The sequence below is a fragment of the Lissotriton vulgaris genome, chromosome 2_1, assembly GCF_964263255.1.
Source record: "Lissotriton vulgaris chromosome 2_1, aLisVul1.2, whole genome shotgun sequence".
Classification (NCBI taxonomy): domain Eukaryota; kingdom Metazoa; phylum Chordata; class Amphibia; order Caudata; family Salamandridae; genus Lissotriton; species Lissotriton vulgaris.
In genome coordinates this window covers 1,587,477,032-1,587,498,690 of record NC_141687.1, presented here as the reverse complement: position 1 = coordinate 1,587,498,690, position 21,659 = coordinate 1,587,477,032, and the positions used below count along the sequence as shown (strand labels likewise).

Below are 21,659 nucleotides of genomic sequence, written 5' to 3'. Positions count from 1 at the left end.
ATGTAGTGAAGTTCGCAATCATTATTATATTCCTTGGGTTAAAACAAGCTATCAGCACTTGTATACATGATCGCATCCCTCTTTCATTAAAACAGGTTTTTAACCCCTTAAGTGCTGCTGACGGCCAATGGTCGTCAGCAGCGCTACCTCCCCAGTGCTGCGCACGACCATTGAATGTCCATTCAGCACTAGTTCTACTGGACAGCGCAGCACTGGGGAGAAATGTTTACACGCAGCTAAGGTGTTAAATATCTCTTTCTTTCAATCTTCAATGATGTACAAATGCAAACCAAATGCATAATGTTTTCTTCCCATCGGTTACATAGTCTACAGGGAGTTGGATCAGTTGGTCTCATCCAGAGCTTACCGTGCATAATTCCCAGAAGACTGCCAACTCTTGCAGTCATATTTTGTTTTTTATTTGGGTTGTCCATGATATTTCTAGATATGATTGCACTTTAAGGGTAGTGTATTCCTTCACCATCAACCAGGCATGTGATCTTTCAATAAATAACAATTTATCCTTTAAAAGTGATAGATGTTTTATTAGTCTATTAATTAGTTTTTTAAAGGATAGTGGTGTTGTTGGTATCTCCAAAATCTCGTGCGCAGACAGTTCTGTTAGTACAGTTTGAAGATATATAAAAAAATTGGACTTTTATTCTGTTGCAATTCCTGCCAGAGTAGACAGCACATTGGGTTAAGAATATTAGTTTTGATTTGTTTCCACACCTTTACATACTGGCCCATCATCGCAATTTGCTGATTACAAAAGCCAAATTCCAGTCGGATCTGGGCTGCTGATGCATTAGTCGGCAGTTGAAACATCATTCTAAATGTTTTTGTTATAACATTGTTCAAAAGTAAAGAATCCATACCACAAAGAAACTCACTTCCATTAGTAAGACTGGGCTTTAATTTTGCTTTTATAACCTTTAGTAGTGGCAAATAAGTTGGACCGCCCAAAGAGCTATGCAGTGAGCGAAAAGCTCCAGAACCATGCAACTCACAACTCTGGGAAAGCACACATCATGAGCTCACATACAACATGCCAAGCAACATGAACACCCACCAGGCACGACAGCAAAACTTACTGTGGGACCCTGGGCCAGCCATGTACAATAGCCATTAACGGCATGGCACCTCAGCCACACAATAGCAGGATGTGGGAAGATGTGGGGACTAGACATGTGCAAAGTAGGCAAGTGACTGTTGAATATGAATGTACACAATGCCAAGTGTGGCGTGGTTGTGCTGGACAGACAGCAGTATGCAGACCACACACATATCCATGTCGACAGACCCTATTGGTGTATGGATTGCAGTGGACAGTGGATGCAACCATGTCACCCCAGCCAGTGGAGAGATCAAAGAAAAGTAGCTTGTTACACTCTTCTCTGTAAGCATGAGAGGAGTGGGCTTGCCCGATGTACGCCAGGCCAGCGTAGAGATGTGAATGAAAGGCACATATCTTTGGGCGTGGTCCTCTTCCAGAATGCCCAACTTCTCTGCGAAAGTGGTGCTTAGCATCCCGCCATGAGGCTGACAACGTCACCTGAGCAGTGTTGCCTGCGATCCTGTACCCCTGCTGCACCCTGGGCTGCTGGTCCCTGAACCTGTCTTGCCCAACCCTGCGCACCCAGGCTTCAATGCCCAGCTGCTGACACCGGCGTGTGTCAAAGAGGACCCACCATTTGCCAGTGCAATCTCCAAGTCTGAGGGCCACGACATTGGCAGCCTCCTCAGACCATCACAGCCTCCGTGAGCAAGGCTCGTAGTACTCCTTTCACATTGACGTACTCTATCGGCAGACAGAGTGGACAAGTAGGTCACATATTTGGAACTGAATCTTAATTACACCATGGCAGAGTACATTCATAATGGATGAGTTCATGTCACTATACTCACTTCAATGTGGTGCCACCAAGTCCGTGCATAGCCTCACAACCACATGTGCATGTGGGCCCACACGGAACACTGCCCTCAGCCAATGCTGCGCACAAGTAGGTCACACATTTGGAACTGACTCTTGATAATGGAATGGCCGGGTACACATGGCAATGCAGACTTTCAATCACTATACTCCCTTCGATGTGGTGACACCAAGTCTATGTTTAGCATCACACCACACGTTTCTGTGGCCTCTTGATGAAAACGCCTATTGCCTACACTGCAGTCGAGTTGGTCATACAATTGGAACTGAGCATCGATTTTTCAATGGCAGAGTACATATTGCATGCAAGGAGAGGTGTAAGAGGATGACGCGTTGCAGTCAGGAGCAAAAAACATCATCGTTACGGAGGTGATCGAACACTACGGACAACTGCCCTGGTGTCTAACTGCATTGTGAGCCAACAATACGTGGCTGTGGGCCACTGCTGTTTTAACAGGACAAGGGAAAACCCAAAAGGAAAAACACTAGGGTCCTTGGGCAGTAATCTATTATACAAGACAGAGGACCCTTGTAAGTTAGGATCATGCAAATGATAGACATATACTGGATAGTATATATGACCTCTGTCCAGCCGGACAGGAATTTATTAGTTAAATATTTTGTACTGGTTCATGTATTCAACATTTATACAAAAGTGGGCACAGCCTGTGACCCACAGGAGACAAGACAAAACAAGTGACAGGAAAAAGCGCACAAGGCGGTCTGTACTATTATTCAGTTTTACAGACTAGGATTCATTTTAAGCAAACCATTGTTAAAGGCATTTTGTGATTTCATAAAAACATATGGTGCTGTACGGTCGACGACGTTTCGTTGCAACTTAAAAATACATGCATCATCATCAGGACAAAAACCATTGAGTCATGTTTGTCTTGAGAATATTTCCATAGTTACATAGCCTCTGGTGGAAATAATCCGATTTGCGGTGGTTAGTTTAATAAGCCGCGTGGATGTTGCAATGCATTTTTAGCCGGCCAACCCGGGGAAGGATTCAGCAAATGGATAGTAGTGGTTCCTAGGTCGCTATCGCGGCGGTACGAGGCTTCCACATGAAGGATTTTTGTGAAGTCTTGCTCGATGGCAGGACGGATGGGGTTCTGGCGGTGATCGCTCACTGCTGACCGCTGCCTGCGGTGCAGTAGGTCACAGAGTCTTGATTTAGCAATGGCAAAGTTCATACCAGTGTACCAGCATCATAGCAGACTGCATCCCCCCTCAACCCCGGTGCCACTAAGTCTGTTCACCGACATTCATGGACACTCACTGGTCGTACATTGGCGGCGTCTGAGTCTGTGGACTTGGGGGTAGTTTTCATCCTAATGTAGCTGATACCGAATTGGTTCTGGCAACGAGGCTGTCAATTTCTACTCCACTATTTGCTGTTTCCAGATAACATCAGACCTTCGACATCATGCCCTGGAGGACTCCTTCCACTGTCCCCCGCAACCCTCCACCACATTCACCTTTGACATTGATGAGGACCTGCCCAGTCCGCTTGGCCCTACCTCAGTGCACCGCAAGTCACCGTCCCATGGCAGGGTGCCTGTGCCGGGCCGCTGTGCTTCCGGGGCCACTAACTCTGTGCTTGTCAGGTCCTGGACCCCCTTCTTCTGAGATATTGGATTGCCTCTGAGGCAATGGCCTTGGGGTCATTAGCGCCATGTGTATGTGGCACTGCTCTGTCTGCTGCCTCCGGCCTCAACTGCAGCCCACCGGGGCTCACACATCAAATCGAGTCCTGACCGGCCCAGATGATGCATCACTGCAGGAGGGGCACACCACCACCACGAGGACCAACTCCAACTGCCAGTGTCTAAACAGTCGTACTGGCAGACTGATGGACTGGATGCCATCTGCTGCCTGATCCCCTGGTCAGCACTCCAGGAGCCACAGACTCAGAGCACCGCAACCCGGGAACCTTTACTGATTGAGTTTTGTGCTGTGGAGAGGTTGTGCAGCAATGTCACCCCAAGCATTGTGTGAGACCTGGGACATTGATGAGGAAGATGATGCAGGTCTAACACACCCCACTGCATCTGCATCAGGAATATTTTGAAGGGACACAATCCATCACATGAGCACGCTCAGCTCTAGTGCCAAACCTCAGTGCACTGCAACTCACGGACACTTCTGTTTGCATGTTGGGTGACCTCTGGACTTGCTCCGGCTCCCTCCATGTTGATTAGTAGTTGACTCTGTTATACAGGTGTTTTCAGTTTCCGTTGCACTGGTGTCCACTTTTCACGTTGTTGCCAGCACCAAGCACTCCGTGCGGACTGGCTTACACTCACCTCACACACATCTAGCACAGGCGTCACTGTATATGTGGCAATGCCAATAAATGGGCCGGGCTCACGTGCCCGTAGCCAGTTCAACATAATATCTGCCTGTGTCCCTGTGGACTTTTTGTATGCATGAGGGCCCTTGGTCCTAGAACATTACATTGTGCTGTGTACAGTGGGCGCAGACATGTCACCGCAGGCAGCTGCTTGGAGCGTGGACATGTAGCTTTGTCGTCACCTACTCCATTCGTAAGGGGAATGGACTGGGCCATCATATGCAGAGCCAACGTGGGTGTGTGACTGCTATTTGCGTGCCCCTGGGTGGGGTTCTCTACTGTGAATGTGCAACTGCTTGTGTCTCTATGGCAGTGTGAGTCTCTTTTGTGAGGTGTAAGTGGTCCCTGAAAGATAATAGACGCCAACGTATGTTATCTAGTTCGCCTTCCATGGGTTCGGACCCCACCTTTTTGGCTTTCTGACACCTGGCATTGGGGTGCCTGTGTGGGTGACTGAAGTGTTGTGCGCCAGCTGTGCTTGCAGGTACTTCCTGTTGTGTGGTCTGTTGCAGGGTCCATGCTCTCCTCTAAATAGCTTGGCTGTCCGGGTTCTGGCTGTGGGTTGCGTGGGATGTCCATGGGCTGTTGTAGGGCATCAGTGTCGATGGTGTGGTGGTGCTCTCCGGCATCACAGATGTGTTGTCTTCTGTGCTCTGCTGGAGTTGTTGAGAGCTGCAATGTGAAGGGGAGATGCATGTTGACATTGTGTTGACATCTATGTTGTCGCATTATTCTTGTTTATATGCAGATTGTATGACAATGTACATTGTGACTGTTTGGGAAGTGCAGGATTTGAATGCGGGATCATGTACATATGGACTACATGATGGATGTAAGGTTGTACGTGTACATTTCCATTTCACAGTTTCCAGCTCTGTCAGATGTAGTAGGCATGTTTCTGCGCATGTGCCAAGCCTGTTGTGTCCTCTGTTCTGCAGTGTCAGCTTTGCTCATTGTACCATGTTGTCTTCAATGTGGGTGTGCTGTTCTTGCTATGTGGGTGTGCTGCAGTGTGCCACGGGGAGCAGGGACTAGATACCGGGTCATTATGGGTGTGCAGTGTGCTACACATCGTTGTGCACGTGTGCTTTTGTGGCCATCTCCCCCGTCCCCCCTCTCCCTGGTTGTTACTCATCCTGTTGATGTTGTGTCAGGTCCTCTTGAGCTGTGTCCGTACTCCCTACTCCTTGCACCATCTCCGCACTGATGACTGTGGCTTTGGTTTCCTCCAGATCCTCCTATGGCACAGGACTACCACCTCCTGTCACCATTGCAGCCTTCTCGTTAGCAGTGGGTTTGTGCCTGGTTTAGGTTGTCTCATCATGCCAGCACCTCTTTGCCTCCTCAACACTGCGACTTTATTCCAGGTGGGCTACTTGTGGGTCAGTTGATGATAGTGTTCTGTCACCTCTGTGACACTGATCTGGCTTTGCTGCGGACTGCACCCAGTCTTCCTCTCCCTCTTCTCTTTGGCGGTCTCTGTCTCTGTTGTTCCTTGCTGGTGGTCAGTGGGGGTTGTGGGGTTCGCGTTGGCCTCTGCGCTCGGTCAGGGTACATGCACGTCGATTTGGATTGTTTCTGTTGTGTTTTAGTTTCTGTAGTTTTAATGGTGCATTTTCCCGCCAAATGCGTGGGATTTGCAGGCCTGTCACTGGTTTTTGCTGCTTTTTGTACCACGATTGCCCTCATCGCTAGATTTTTTGGGTTTACATTTTGCATTTTTGCTGTGTGGCCTTGATTTTAACGCTGACATTTGACACATTATCTGGAGTCTATATCGCATGGTTCCACAGTGTTGAGAATGCTTGGTTTACCTGGTGTAATTTTCCCACGATAGACTGCGATGTTGGAAGTTGCATTACGTTACTTTTGCGATGGTTATCACATGTTCTTGCGAATATGCCCCAAATTGTTGGTACACCAGGCAGTGATGATTGCATGCAGTAATATCACTCTGCATGGTTTGTAATCAGGGTCTTAGATATGAATAGTATTGTTCTTACCGTCAATATTTGGAGCATTATTATCCCAGTAACTGCACAGTCTAAAAAAACTTGCTCTCTTCATGCCTGACCCTGCACATGAATGAACATATATCTAGAATGGCTGCATAATGTGCATCACCCTGTTAACAAGTGACATCCCCAAATATTGTATGAATTCAATTACATAGGCAGTGTTCCCAGCCAGAATATTACGAGGAACCATTTATAAAAATCCTATTTTATCTCTCTGAACTTTCTGTGTATTTTTCTGATGTATTAAATGTGCGAAAAATCCTTCCAGCTTTGGTTGGAAGAGCTCTGATCCTGGCTGGTGGTGCGTCTCTTTCTTCAGCGTGGGAGGTTTTCACAAGTTCACTGCGAGATTTCCTGTTTGATAAATGCGGATGGAGACCTGTGGAGATATTGATCTGCTGACCTTGTATTTGAATTGTTTTTATTACAGATTGAATATATATCCCTCAAAAATGTATTTTTATTTTAAAAAAAGAGATTTAATTATTTGCGCCACCATTTCTCATCCGCATTCCTTTTCTTCCTGCTTGGCCATTTATTAAACTATCTTTTAGTACAGAAATGGATATAGCTAATGATGCATTACAGTCTATTAGTTAGCGGATAATTAACAAAATGTGAAAGTGGATTCCGAATGTATTTGACCACCCTCTTTGTTGATAAATAGCGCTGTAGAAGCTCTTCCCCCAAGTGTCGGTACTGTGTGAACGTAATGCTGTGAAGGGAGGACAGAGGTGGAAATATGTTCCATTAGACTTATTACTTTGTTTACAAGAAAAAGATTTCAGAACCTTTCTCCCAAGCTAACTGAAAATGGCTGCACGTGTTTTCACACTCCTGTCAACCACAATATTAGTTCTTGAAACATTTGCTGACTGCACTAATATCCAGCCTTTAAGGTACATTTTCAGGCATTAGCAGTTCTTTGATAAGAAAATAAAGTGTTGCCAAACAATTTAAAAGGAAAACATATGATCTGTGCAGTGGGCTGCGGTGTTTGCTAACCCCAGGGAACGGTGGCTGAGCTCAGAAACAAACCAGTGAAGAGTGCCTGGGCACGTAAACATTTAAGGAAAAAAAATTGAATTCTTTCACTTTGCAATTAGGAACGTCTAGTGCAAGATCAAAACTTTTTGTAGCCTACCAGTTAATTCCAACAAGCCTACTAATTACTGTTATTATATCTAGTTAATATGTCTAGTAGTTAATGTAGATATGTTCTCCTTGGAATCCAAAAGACTAAAACAGAACAATATACATTTGTAGCGACTAAATTGATGCCGGCATATGAATGAATATTGATGCGGTTGAGTGGAAAAATCAGTTTTGGAGTGCAGGAACATGGGGAACTGAACATCCTTATCCTTATCTCTCGAGCTCTATCCCTCAATCCTTATCTAACAGATCCCTCCAGCAAGAACTTGTTTTTTCTCTCACACCATTTTATACAGAGTCCTACACATTTCAGGATGTTATAATTGTAAGGAAGTTAAAAGACATAAGCGATGTGTTTTGTCAGAGAATATAATTGTGCTTCCACTTGTTTTGTGTTTGTGAGTTTGAGTAGTTTATCCACGTGCTGACAAAAGGAGTCATACATTGGGGTGCGCATTAGGGGTGGGTGGAATTTGCGTAATCGCGTTAAGCAAATCTGCGCGAAACGGTAAAAAAATCTCTGCGAACATGCAGAAATTCCACGAACACGCTTGTTCGCAATGCTTTTTTTCTTGTTCGCAATTGCTGTGTGCGTGCTCAGGAGAAAATATCTTGCAAACAAGCATTGTGAGAATGGGAACAAGCAAAATTTTGGGCAATTTCGCGTTCTCCGCGGAATGCAAAATTAGCCAAATTCCGCAAGCGGAACGGAATTTGCAGCCCAAGCCTAGTGCGCATACAGCTGCAGGCAATGCACAAGTTGGCTTCAGAGCAGTGACTCAGGGTGGAGGCATTTGTGTCTCCCTTCTGCATAGCATCATCCCCTGACAATATAACCTAATATAAGGGCCTGTATAGAAATAGAATAGGGGGCTACTTGTCCAGCCAAAGCAACTTCAATGTTTAATTTTAAGTGGCTATTCATGATGCTGTACAGACATCGTAATTTCATGGGTGTTTGCTGTCTGCTTTCGCTGCCACCAAGGGGAAGTCATTCCTTTTAATTCATGGTACACCCTTGGCTGCAATGGCGTTGCCAGTGTCTTTGGAGAGTGGATAAGTAATAAAATCCCACTTCAGCACATTCTTCTGCCAGCCTACAACTGAAGTTCTCGTAAATTAAGCTTCTAACAATTATTTCTCAAACTCAAGCTTTCCACATAATTTCTTTATCCAAGTTAATATATATATGGTTGAGACTGCCAAGTTTATAGTTACTCATGAGTATTTTAAACATAAACATTGTGAGTTAAATAATACTTTTAAAAACAATAGGTTTGCACTACTTTTGTGTACGCTCCAAGTCAATTTCATAGTTGGTGTGGTAACAATCGCCATTAATCACCCCGAAGCATGATGTAAAGTAACCAAGTTGCAATATACTATGGAAATATACTAAGTATCAAAGTAATGTGAAGATGTTAGGAAGGGGTGGAAGCACACTGCTTCATCTCCCACCACAGTTCGCCCCTTAGCATTATGGTAAATGCAGTTCATGTTACAGACTAACTTGAATATTTCCTGTAGTATTCCACCAAAGTTGGTGCAGGTTAGTGCTGTAAATCTCTAGACAAGTGTTTCTGGATGCCATTCGTCATAAGTAGAGATAAAAACTAATTTTATCTAATGCTGCTGAGCACAATACTTTCAGGGCTTAGTACCTCTCGCAGGTGCGTCACCTCAAGATCATGAGCTCAATGGCTCAAGGGAGCCTTTTCAAACAGAGCACACTGCTTCACCTCCCAGCACATGTCGCCCCTTAGCATTATGGTAAATGCAGTTCAGGTTACAGGCTTACTTGAACATTTCCTGGAGTATTCCACCAATGTTGGTGCATTGACCATAAGCAGTGTGGTCCCACCCCTTCCTATTGTGAAGATGTTGTCAAGAGTCTGTCTTCAGTGGAAGTCAGTCTCAGGAGATTGAAAAGTCAGTCCGGGATATGTTCCTCTGTAATAGCATGTGCCCAAGGTTGCTGAGATTGCCGAAACGCGTTATGCAAGGCTGACTGTGAAAAATAAAGGAAAAGTTGACCGCATTGGAAGTCTGTTCTGGTTTTGTTGTGGTGAAGACCAGCCCTGTGGAAATATTGGTGGGGAAGCTGCACCCGCGAGCAGACCACCCATGATCAGGACCAGCAACTCCAGCTGAATATGACAGGCTGTGTGGCTACCCTGCAAGTCAAAGAGGAGCAAAATGAAAGCAGCCGCAGGCCCCCTGTACTGAAAAACTCAGGACCGGATTAGTGGAGGATTGGCACCGTGACATGGCAAACTGGAGGGTGAACTGAAGAACGGTGAAAACCCCAGGTGAGCAGACCAGTACGGGTGCAGGTGCTGGGCGGAGGAGGATAACTGCCAAAGCAACTGGAGATTCAGCAGTGTCACAATATTATTGAAAGGCAATGTCAGCAACAGCCATATGTGAAAGGGAGGAGGAAGCTGAACACATGTTCAGTGATGAATGCTTACAGGGAGCAAGGAGGGAAACCCAGAACACTGCGAGTTCCCTCCAACAAACGGACATACAGCAGAGAGTAAAAACCCTGGAGAAATTAAACAGAAAGGAAATAACTAAGTGGTTGGAAGTGAAATCATTATCCAAATATCTAAGTGTGGGCAGGATTACACGTGGATTGAGGATCATCATACCGCCAAGCTTTGAAAATCCAGACCCCGAGATGTTGGAGGAGTGGGCCACAAGCAATTTAGAGGTATCAGTATGACTGGTAAGGATTTTAGTCAAATACGCTGACAAGGATTGATCCAAAATACTGCAAGAAATAAAACATTTAGAACTGGAATGAAATGGCAGATCGGAGAAGGAGGCAATTACCAAATTCAAAACTGACATGCAAACAAGATTGAAGAAGCATGAGGATATAATTAAACAGAGAAAGGTTAAAGAATTTCTGAGAGATTGGATCAACTATGAAATGGTTAAATATTCACTTTTGCACAAAGATTTGATCGCCTCAGGAAAGAACAACAGCAGCAAGACAGGGGAATGAATGGAAGGAAGAAAACCACAGTAACAGACTCTGAAACCGAACTTAGCTTGGAAGTGGGGACAAGCAATGAGGACCTAAGCAGGGGCCAGGGGCAAGATGATTCCACAACCTCGAAGAGGAAAATGATCATGTCTGTGCTGGATTTTTTAACTGTACCAAAGATCTACATTGAGACCAAAGAACCCAAAGCATTAAAAGCTGACAGGAGGAGGTGCAGAAGGAGGAAGCAGCGACAAAGAGACAGCAAGACAAAACAAAAATACCAAAAAAAAACATGGCACAAGAAGTAAAAAATAAAGAAACAGAGAATGGGAAGTCCATTATAGATCTATCAGACTTAACCCTATCAATACCAGAGGATGCATTCTTATAACTCGGACTGTCATTTTGCCCAAAAAATACTTTCAACTACCCACAAGCCAGGACCGAAACTTTCAAATTTATGAGGAAATTAAAATTGCAAAAAATTCACACCACTATGGAGAGACCTCCTAGTACAAGGACTGATCAAACCCAAACAATAACAGTGACAGGAGGCACCACTATTGCGGACCTGTCCATTTTAAGAACCCTGAGGCAGCTAGAATTGGGGAACGAAGATCCGGATACAGGATTTAAAATTCAGGATGTGATTAGGGAAGAAAATATCAATATTGGGTAAGCAGCAGTTACACCCTTTAGACCGCATTAAAGGACGACACCGACCACAGTCAAGGATAACATAGACATATCCCACGAATTATTTGTTGAAGGCCTAAAAAAAAATCCAACTAAGGGCCAATGAAATTGAAGAGAAAAAAGTACCAATGAGTGAAAGTATTTTTATTTGGTGTCTAAACTAAGAAGAAACAAACATGTGGTAGTTAGAAATTCAGATAAAGGGGGTATCGTTGTTTTCTGGCCAACTAATATGTACTTGCAAGAAGCAGCTTCCCAATTGGGGCAAAGAGATTATTATAAACGGTGCAAGCTAGAAGTAATGATGAAGACATAGGTGGAGTTTTTAAAAGACATAGAACGGTGGAGACTGGAGGGACTACTCTCGGATTAGGAACTGAAGTTTCTCAAAAATGACAAACCAAGGACACCAGTCTTTTATCTAATACCAAAAGTACATAAAAATGCCAACTACCCTCTGGACGGCCAATCATATCAGCCATTGGAAGCATGATGGAAAATACCTCCAAATATATCAACTGTTTTCTGAAACTGTTTGTATCGAACTTACCATCATCAATGGCGAGGGACAGGGTGACTTCCTGAAAATGATTTACGATACACCAATGGGACCTGATTACATGTTAATAGCACTTGATATAACGTCTTTGTGTACCAAATTGCCCATACTGATGGTTTGAAAGCTATTGACCATTTCCTACAGGAGAGACCGGCTAGTCAATTCAAGCATACCCAGATGCTATTGTCCATGGCAAAGAAATGTCTGGAGGACAATTTCTTTTTGTTTGGGGGTTAGCTAAATCATCAGCAGCGGGGGCCTGTGATGGGCACCTGTTTCGCCCCCAGTTACACATGTTTACTTGTGGGCTGGTGGGAGGAACAGGTGCTCCGCAAGAAACACGCATAAGTGTGGGACAAACCCGTGGTTATGTGGACAAGATTCATTGATGACTTGTTTGTAATTTGGAGGGGCACTGCTGAATCTGCACACCAGTTTGTGAACCTCTTGAAATCCAATGACTTGAATTTAGAATTCACTCCTACTATTAGCAAGAGTGGCATAACATTTTTGGACAAAGATGTTTTTTGTGCAAATAGGGGAGATAGAAACTAGACTCCACATAAAGCCAACAGCAGGGAACACAACACTGCATGCCACTAGTTTTCACCCCAATGCACCAAAATGAGTATACCGTACGGAGAAATGCTGCGAGCAAACTGCTGTACTGAAATAGAATTAATGAATTGATGTTCTAGGACCCTCATTTTCACCTGGTTTATAGTGCTCCCCACATATCTGAGGTTGCATGGGCAAGTCAGGCAATATACCACATATTTATTTTTTATTTATTTTATGTAGTTTGTAGAGCGCGCAGCTACCCCCGAAGGGGTGTCCCGGCGCTAAAATCCAGAGTTACCAAGGGAAAGGGGGAGTGAAACAGGGGGAGCAGTGGAGAGACTAAAGTCCGGAAAAGAGCCAGGTTTTAAGTTTGGCTCGGAAGATGGATTCAGAGGGGCAGATGCCTTTTTATACCAGGCCCCTCATAAGCCGTCACCCTTTTACTGGTGGCAAAAGTCCTGCATTTACCAGAGGGAAAGGAGCCCCAGACCCTTGGTTCTTGTTTTACTGCCCGAAGTGACTTTCTACTAGATAATCTTTGATAGATCTTGATCTCCTGAAAGTGATACCTGGTCTCTCGGGTAAATCATTTACATGATTGCCCTCACCTCACTGCCCGCATTCGAATACCTGGTAATCATTCTGAAGTTGTTGGTCTCTGCACTCTTTTTATTTTTACTTGCCCCCTGTATGAGGTCCGATCTTTCCATAGTGAGTGTCTTCAGGTGAACTGCCTGTAATGTATTCTTTGAGTAACCTCTCACTTTGAAGCGGCCCAAACTTTGAGATGCCACTTCAAGATAGTCTTCTGGCATAGAGCTATTCCTCTTGGTCCTCAGGAGCTCCCCATAGGGGATGCTCTGGATCAAATTATACAAGTGGCTTCTCGTACCATGAAGGACTAAGTTAGCTGCTGTCTCTTTTCTTTACAATGCTGTTGACACACACAATGACTCTTAGGTCCAAGAAGGTTACTAGTATGGTGCTCATTTCCCCTGTAAACTCCAGATTGAGACTGTTCTTATTAAGGCTGGAGACATACTGCTTGGCTAATTCCATCGACCCTCTCCAAATTATGAAGAGGTCATTTTTGTAATGTCTCCAGCACACAACATGATCCACACACTCATCTGCCGTTTCGGCCCAGGCCACCTGCTTCTCCCACCAGCCAATGAAAAGATTAGCATAACTGGGGGCTAAGCAGGTGCCCATTGCCATGCCCTTTATCTGTCTAAAACGCTGGTCCTGGAAAAGAAAATTGTTATTGTTTAAACAAAAAAGAATAAACTCTTCCAGCATTTTGCTGTATTCTAGGAACTTAAGGGGCCTCCCCCTAAAGAAGAATCGTATTGCTTCCATCCCACCTGTGGTATACAGGGGATCATAGATGAGGTATATAAAATAATTGGGGCTAATACCATTTTAATGGTTTCAAGTTTCCCCCACCATGATAAATGCAGTGTGGACCACTAATTAATGTGTTCTCTAATTTTTGTAAATAAATAGGTCACAGTTGAGAGCAATGGAGTGTTTGAAGGGAAGTGAGAATAAAATACCCAAATATTACATTTTCTCTTTTTGTTGGATAATTTCAGTATTGTCAAATATTCAAGGTGTACAGTGAACGTTCAAGGGAAAAAAATCAGTTTTATGAGTATTCAAGGTATAACCTGAAACATATAACATCTAACACTACGGATAGAAATGTGGCAGGGTTATTAGATACAATAGAACATCACCTGCATAGGCAGACGCTCTAAGGTTTACATTAGCTAACACAATTCCTTCAATATCTACAGAATGTCGAATGTGGGGGAGAAAAGGTTCTAATTTGAGAATCTAAAACATTCGGACTACCATATAATGACAAGTAAAATTGAATGAATTTAGCTATAATGTCTGGGGTGGATAGAGCAATGGTACCATTGTATCTGTGTATAGCGTGAATTTGATTTCTATCTTTCTTAATGTGAAGGTAATTTGTTAAAAATGTTCTTGACTTGCTACCATTAAAAGCAAATTTAGCGTTCTGGTTAGCAATCTGAATACCGGTTGTTTTACTTTTCTAGGTTTTTGCAGTGTGGTTTTAAAATCAAGATTTTGGGAAGAAATAAACAATTGTTCAAATTTTGCTATTTATTTTTCTAAGTGTGACAACTTGGTGTTAAACTTCTTATTCTCCTGTGCCATTATAGAAAGAACAATTCGTCTTAAATAGGCTTTGAAACCATTCCAATTTATAATAGGGGAGGTAGTATCATCAGAGTTATGTAAAAAGTATTCATAAATGACTTCTAAAATTGTATCTTTATGAATGTCTTGAAGAACAACATCAATATTCATACGCCAACGAGAATGAGACACAGAAAAGTTACCAGTTTGTAAGTGTAGCAAAATTATTGCATGGTCCGAAACTTCAATACTACCAATAGTAGGTCGAGTTATAGATTTCACTAAGTCTCTAAACACCAACATATAATCTAAACGTGAGTGAGAGTTGTGGGGATTGGAGAAAAATGTGAATTATTTTTAAGTGGGAGAGTACAACCTCCAGATGTCAACCAATTAAGTGTTTTTAAATAACTTTCTTTTTTTCTCTAATTGTTTTATTTATAATGCAATAACAGTTAAGCCATTCACGAAGTTATAGATTTGTATACATCATATTGAAGACAGCTCATATCTAAGAAATAAAAGAAAAATGCGACAATATTTCATTATTCCAAGACATTGCAGGTAGCAGAGAAATTATTGACGAAGAAACTGTGCCTCCCAGAAATAAGTCCCTTAGTTATTCCAATATCCTGCAAAGATATGGTATCTTCTATAGCTAGGCTCGCATTTGTTTCATCTGCCTGTGAGGGCACATGGTACTGAAGTAGTTACTCTGTTTTTTACATCACAGTCGCTTCCTAATTTTTCTTGTAAAGTTGTCTGATACTCCAGGGCTCTGGCAGTGCTCTTTAAAACTAACAAATAAATAAACAAATGTATCAACAATTGCTATCGCAATAAACAAGTTTCAATTAAATACTATTTTACACAACATTTCTGCAGTTTTGTAGTGTTATAAAAATGAGATATTTGTATTGCCAAAATTATGGTACTCAATTTACTGATACCCCCAGCAATGAACGCAGAGTCTCTTTGCCAGGATTCAACCATTGACTTTCAGAACACTGCACTTCCCAGAATCAAGTGTTCAGCTCACTGAGCATCCAGCTGGTATGGCAGCACATGCAGAGTATAATTTCTAAATAGCATAACACGTTTAATTTATACCATTACTTTCAAGAGGCTTTGAGGTCTGTGATTATTTATGTTGTCTTTTTTTAAACTATCTACGTGTTACTTTTTACATTTATATTTCACTGAAAAAAATAACAATCTTTTTCAGCAAGGACTTGTCGAACTGATCAATTTTCCTGTGGGAATGGACGTTGTATTCCAAGATCTTGGTTGTGTGATCGAGAGGATGATTGTGGGGACAGAACTGATGAAACAACAAACTGCGGTAAGTTTTTTTGTTTCGTCATAGTGCAAATTCAAACTACCTTGTAGACCCTGTCTCAAATTTGGCGCGCCACCATAACTAATTTAGCCCTTACAACAGGTGTATCCATAGTTATCAGCGGAGAGAGGTGCATTAGCCAGAGCTGTGGTCACGAGAGCTCTCTGAAGGTCATTTTGGAAGTTTGAAATGTCATAAAATGCCTCGATGGTACACATTTGCAAGTCTGCTATGAAGATGCAGAGATAGCCAGGATCAAATGGCCTTTTTCAGGATATTCTATGCACCCACTGTTCAATGGAGAACATATAACCCCATTTTGTAATTATTACACATCCAGCAACAATTTTAATGGACATTTGTTTTTTTGAAAGATACGGCAGGAAGAGAGCAGTTGTTTAGGAATAGTATTTTGTTCCATTTCAATGAATGAACACTAGAAACAATGTGTATCTTGACCAATGTTACCTGAAAGTCTTCCAGCTGCTGGTTTGTCACCTCTGATGATACATTAATATAGAATTAGTAATCCTAGGACACGATAAATACACAGGCCATGATTTGACATAAATGGTTGACAGTGGAGATATCTAAACAACTGTCACCGGGGTATGGGTGCTCGCTGAAAGTAGATCTGCCAGCTAGTGAGGTTATCTTTTATAATTATTTTTTCAGGATAATTATCCCAACAATGTAGGCAATGACAACTAATGACAAATAATATTTTTCTCCTCTTTCTTTGCATTTGAAATAAGAATTCTGCCATCAGAATTTTGGCAAAGAAAATAAAACGGTGTGGGTAACGAGGTAATGCTGACCAATTTCAGTCAATCCTCAAACATATGTGGGGTTTTTGAAATCCGGGTCAGAGCACCCTCTAGCAACATAGGGGCACATTATCAAGGACCAGTGTTAAAATTATCGATGTTTTATCGGCAGGAAACTGCTGATAAAACAGTGATAATGGGCTTGATAATACGCCCTTGTTAATTCCGATCGAAGCCAATGTTAACATCAGAACATGGGCTTCTATGGGAATTAACAAGGGTGCATTATCAAGCCCATTATCTCCATTTTATCGGCAGTTTCCTGCCGATAAAACGGCGCTACTTTTAAAAAACGGTCCTTGATAAAATGCCCCATAGTTATTGGGCACTGTGACAACTGTTATTTGTTACCTCTGGTGTCCTGGGTCGTCTCAATCTAGGGGCTAATTACTCCACCTGGCTCTGACTCCCGGGGCAGCGGGAAAGCAGCTCAAGGCTTAATCAGTGAGGTACAGCCGAGTAGAGACTCAGAACTCAGTAACAACAAAGAACACTCGAGAAAGCAATGTATGGCAGTGAGTGCTCCCATCATGCTCCACATCTATAGGCCGGTTTCCGGAAGAGCCACTGTTGTTTGCAGAAGGGCATCTGCTGGCACCTAGGGAAAAAAACTGACAGAATCAGGTGTACGTCTGATAACATTAAAAAAACTTAAAGCTTGCAGTAGGAGGTGAATGGATGGTGGGGGAAGTTAACACTTGGTAGGCTACCTCAGAGGCTTCATTAGGTTTCCCCCTTGGAGGACAGTGAGTGCTGGGTGTTCCATGGAAGTGGCTTGACTAGCAGCTTGTGGTGGTCTGAGCACTCCTATATCAGTGCCCCGTTAAGACCAGCCAGGATCTTTTGTTTGTTCAAGGGCCCGCAATGTCTGTCAAAGAAACGGTGCTGCCGAACTGCAAGGAGGGAAACAGAAAGAAACTGGGCACTCCTGTATTTGGGCTTTGTTAAGACCAGCCAGGATTGTATATGTTTCATTCGAGGACTGGCAACATCTGAGTAAGAAGAAATAACAAAATTACCGGAGAAGATGGAGCAGCTTTGAAAAATGTTATTAGCACTTGTGTAGCGGTTGGTGACTTTCTTGTTTCAAGAGGTGTATTTTGTAAAAAACATAGTAACTAGGCTTATTTGGCCAATGCAGCGGGCAACAGTGTGTGAGACAGTTGGGCAAGGGTGCACTCCTGCAAAGACAAAGTTGGCCAAAATGTCAAAGGCTCCCCAAAATATTTTGGATATAAGACTGTTGACTTTCAAATACACAGCTTCAGCACTCGGGCGCTAGGGAGGAAACTGAATGGAGCCAGCTCTTGAGCGCAGCAAGACTTTGTGGCACAGTACAATACCCAGTAGGCTTATTAGGCACTCAGGAAGGATATGGCGATAACTACAATGCTGGTGTCTCCAACATAATAACACCAGAATGGGTGGGCCCCTTTGATGATAAAGCTGCTTCTGTGCTAGAAGATTCGCTTAATTCTATGATCTGAAGTTTAGCCCTAGATTTGTTAAATAGCCCCATCCCTTACAGAGCTCAGGACCAGCAAAATATCTCAGAGAAACCTCCATATCCTCTATTTGGCACAAAACCACCTTGCCCACCATTCTAGGGGGATAAGGCATTTTCTTCTCTAAAACACTAGAGGAATGTGAAAAAATCCTTGCAACTTCTGGTCCTTAGAGTGACAAATCTAACAACCCTTTCCCTAAAGCTCCTTATGGTTAGTTGGGGAAATACAACGGGCCGCTTCTCAAGTCTCAATTCTGCAAAACCCGAAGATCTTTCTACTACGCGCGCCCATCAATTTCCCTTTGCTCAACCCTTTAATGAAAAATTCCCACTTCCATTGTAGGATTTTCAGATAAAACAGAGAGTTCTGTCCGAGGGCATAAAATCAAAGGGGTTTCAGATGATAGACAAAGGACATTTTAATAACTTTTCAGATATGTCTGCAGTTGCTGCTCTCCAACGGTGGGAATTTAAGCTGATGATTGAACCCTTTAGGAAGCAAGGGATTCATGCCGCCATGGTGCAACAATTTAAGCTAAAAGTATTAGTAGAAGGTCATTTTCAGATTTTAGGATCAACTGAGCAAACAAACAAGTTTCTACTGCAAAGGAAACAGAGTTCTAATAAAGCGACTGATTGGGATGGGACTAAACACTGATATACAGATAGAATACTTGCAGCAATATATCGAAAGGTTGAATAATCCCCCTGCCTCTCTATGATGGGCTTTTTCTTTCATGCAGAAAGGCAGCTACCCGAGTAGATGGCTTCTGAGTGCACTCACACAAGGGGAGTTTGGGAGGGTTAGGGGACAGGCAGTCTCATCTGGGGGACACAGGATGGGGAGGGCTCTCCGGGATGCACTCCCTGGGGGTAGGATAGGGGGAAGGTGATGGCAAAGGGGGAGAGGAGTGGCTCATGGGGAGGGGGTGACGGGTGGGAGGCTGTGGAGTGTTGGAGAAAGGACAAAAACATGCACTTGCACAGGTGGATTAGAGGGATTGTTCCCATGTATTGATGTGGCTAAAATTGTTTTCTTTTTTATTCGGTCCTCGGCCGCTAAAAAATCATTCATATAACGTCAATGGTTTCCATAGTAGCAGGAAACGTGGGGCAATATTAGCATGGTTTAAACCACTTCAGGCGGATATATATTTCTCACAGGAACACATTATAAAAATGAGACTCCTCTGGGAAAAGTTATTGGGTATGTTCAACATAAATTTTATGCTTCATCTAACTTTTATGGGGGTCACTATTCTGGTGATTCAATGTAAATTGAGATTTAGGCACAAGATGGATCTGGGTTCAGATGAGGATTTTGTTCCAGCTGTTAAACCTGGGCAGTTTTTGTTGTCCAATTTAAGACTCTCTTGAAGTTGTGCAGTCTCTTTACAATTTTGCATGGCATTTGGCTGGTTTAAATATAATAGGAGGTGATTTCACTATTCTCCCAGATCCTGCTATAGATTCATCTGGGACAATAAACTTCAGCGAAAGCCAAGATCAATCAATCATTATGTTACACACTTTGATGAGAGATTTGGCAGTGCTAGACTACTGGTGTTGCAACCAATTGACGGATAGGATTCACACTTGTGAAATGATTATTTTCTACTGTCCCATGCTTTTCTAAGAGTTCAGTTAGAGATAATAGCAAATCCTTTTTCAGATCACGCAATTATTACATTAAATGAGCTTTTTTTCGGGGCATCAACATGGTCGCACTAAACTGCCCTTCGTTAGATCTTTAATTACTAACAGTGGGTAGGTCAAATGTGCAAGCTAATAGAACAGTTTTTTTAGAGCAATATTGGCACGGGCATTATATATTTAGTGTGGGGCATGTTTAAAGTTTTTTAAGAGAGAGGTGATTGCTTTTCGGTCTAATGTAAGAGAGAGGGGAAAGTATTTTGAGGCAGTAATTGCAAACAACACACAATCAGGAAACAGCCAATTTCTAACGTCCTCTCTGAGAGAGACCAAGCATGATCTTGCTAAAGCAAAACATTATCTGCACAGTTACAGAAGAGCAGGGTAACACTCTGAGGGCCAGATGTAGGCAAATCTTATTTACCGACTCTAAAATACCGAATTTTACCGATTCTGTATTTTAGATTCGGTAAATAAGATGTAGGTAATTATTCGGTAATGTTTACCGAATCGGAATGATTCGGTAATTACCGAATCAGTATTTACCGATTCGGTAATTGCCATTGATTCCTATGGGCCTTGAGGCCCATAGGAACCTATGGCAATTACCAAATCGGTAAATACCGTTTCAGTAAAATTGCCGAATTGACAAGGGGGACAGGGTGTCACTTTGACACTCAGTTGCACCCCTGATTCTGGCTTGTGTGCCATGTGACACACATACATGCCCTTAGGGCATGTCTGTGTGCCACATGGCACAGGTGTACATGCACAGATGTGCATGTACACAGGAATTTGTTATTTACCATGCAATAGTATTACATGGTAAATAACGAATTCTTAAGGGCCTGTGGCACTGTTTGCAGTGCCACCTACATATAGATTTACCGATTCGGTAAATTTACCAATTCGGTAAGATTTAGGCCCCCTACATCTCAATCACCAAATACCGGTCGGTAACGGCCGAAATTGGCTGTTACCGACCAGTATTTGGTGACCTACATCTGGCCCTGAGTGCTCCAATTACTTTAGCAGAAGTTGCTCAGGTGGTGAAGGGATCTCCCATGGCAAAAGACTGTGGGAATGATGAGATTCTTGTAGAGATCTATAAGCTGTTTGCACCCTTATGGAGTATGTTTTTATTGGGTTTGTACAATAATATCCTAGAAGGGGGTGAAATCTGCAGTGGTGAGTGTCTTACAAAAATGAAAAACAGAGGGTGATGAAAATTTGTACCATCCTATAAATTTACTTAATGCAGATGATATATTTTTATGGAAATTATGCCAAATAGTCTTGCGCCAATAGTACATAGTGTTATTCATGAGGGCCAGAATCAATTTCTTAAATGGAGGAGACTAAAGCAACAATCATAATGGTAGACACAGAGAAAACGTTTGACATGGTATAGTGGAACATCTTTTTTTCTGAATTAAATAAATTTGCTTTCTCTTGCAAGTTTGTACGCACAATTAGGAACTTATATGTAAATGGCAAGGTATCCATAATAGTGAATTGAGAGTTAGCAGAGGTAATTGCTATTAGCTGAGGGACTCAAGTCCCCTGTCTCCCATTCTATTATTATTATTTATCGAGCCCTTGGCCTGTGCCCTCAGGCAAGATCAAACTATTCAGCCTTAGTAGTAGGAACAGCAACCTTTAAACTATTTGTGGATGGCAAGGATAACATTTTGCACACTTTTGCTAAAATTAATAAATATGTAGAAATGGGAGAATGCAAAATAAATTGTTTGAAAACAGATCAGGAACTGCCCAGCGTCATGTACAGAGCTTCCCACAACACCAGCGATACACTGAATTTGCTCACCTCAAATGTCTGCTTTCTTATCAAAGTTTATAAGCACGCCAGTTGGTTGTCATCTCTACC

The 21,659-nt window shown here is 42.7% G+C and overlaps 1 protein-coding gene across 1 annotated transcript in view; it reads left to right on the top strand.

Moving 5' to 3' along the window:
• LRP1B (LDL receptor related protein 1B) overlaps positions 1–21,659 on the top strand; it is a 3,669,685-nt gene that overhangs the window by 1,727,019 nt on the left and 1,921,007 nt on the right. The window contains exon 18 of the mRNA XM_086955170.1: positions 15,671–15,787. Within this exon, the coding sequence (XP_086811296.1) occupies positions 15,671–15,787 (117 nt within the window). The remainder of the gene's footprint in view (positions 1–15,670; positions 15,788–21,659) is intronic.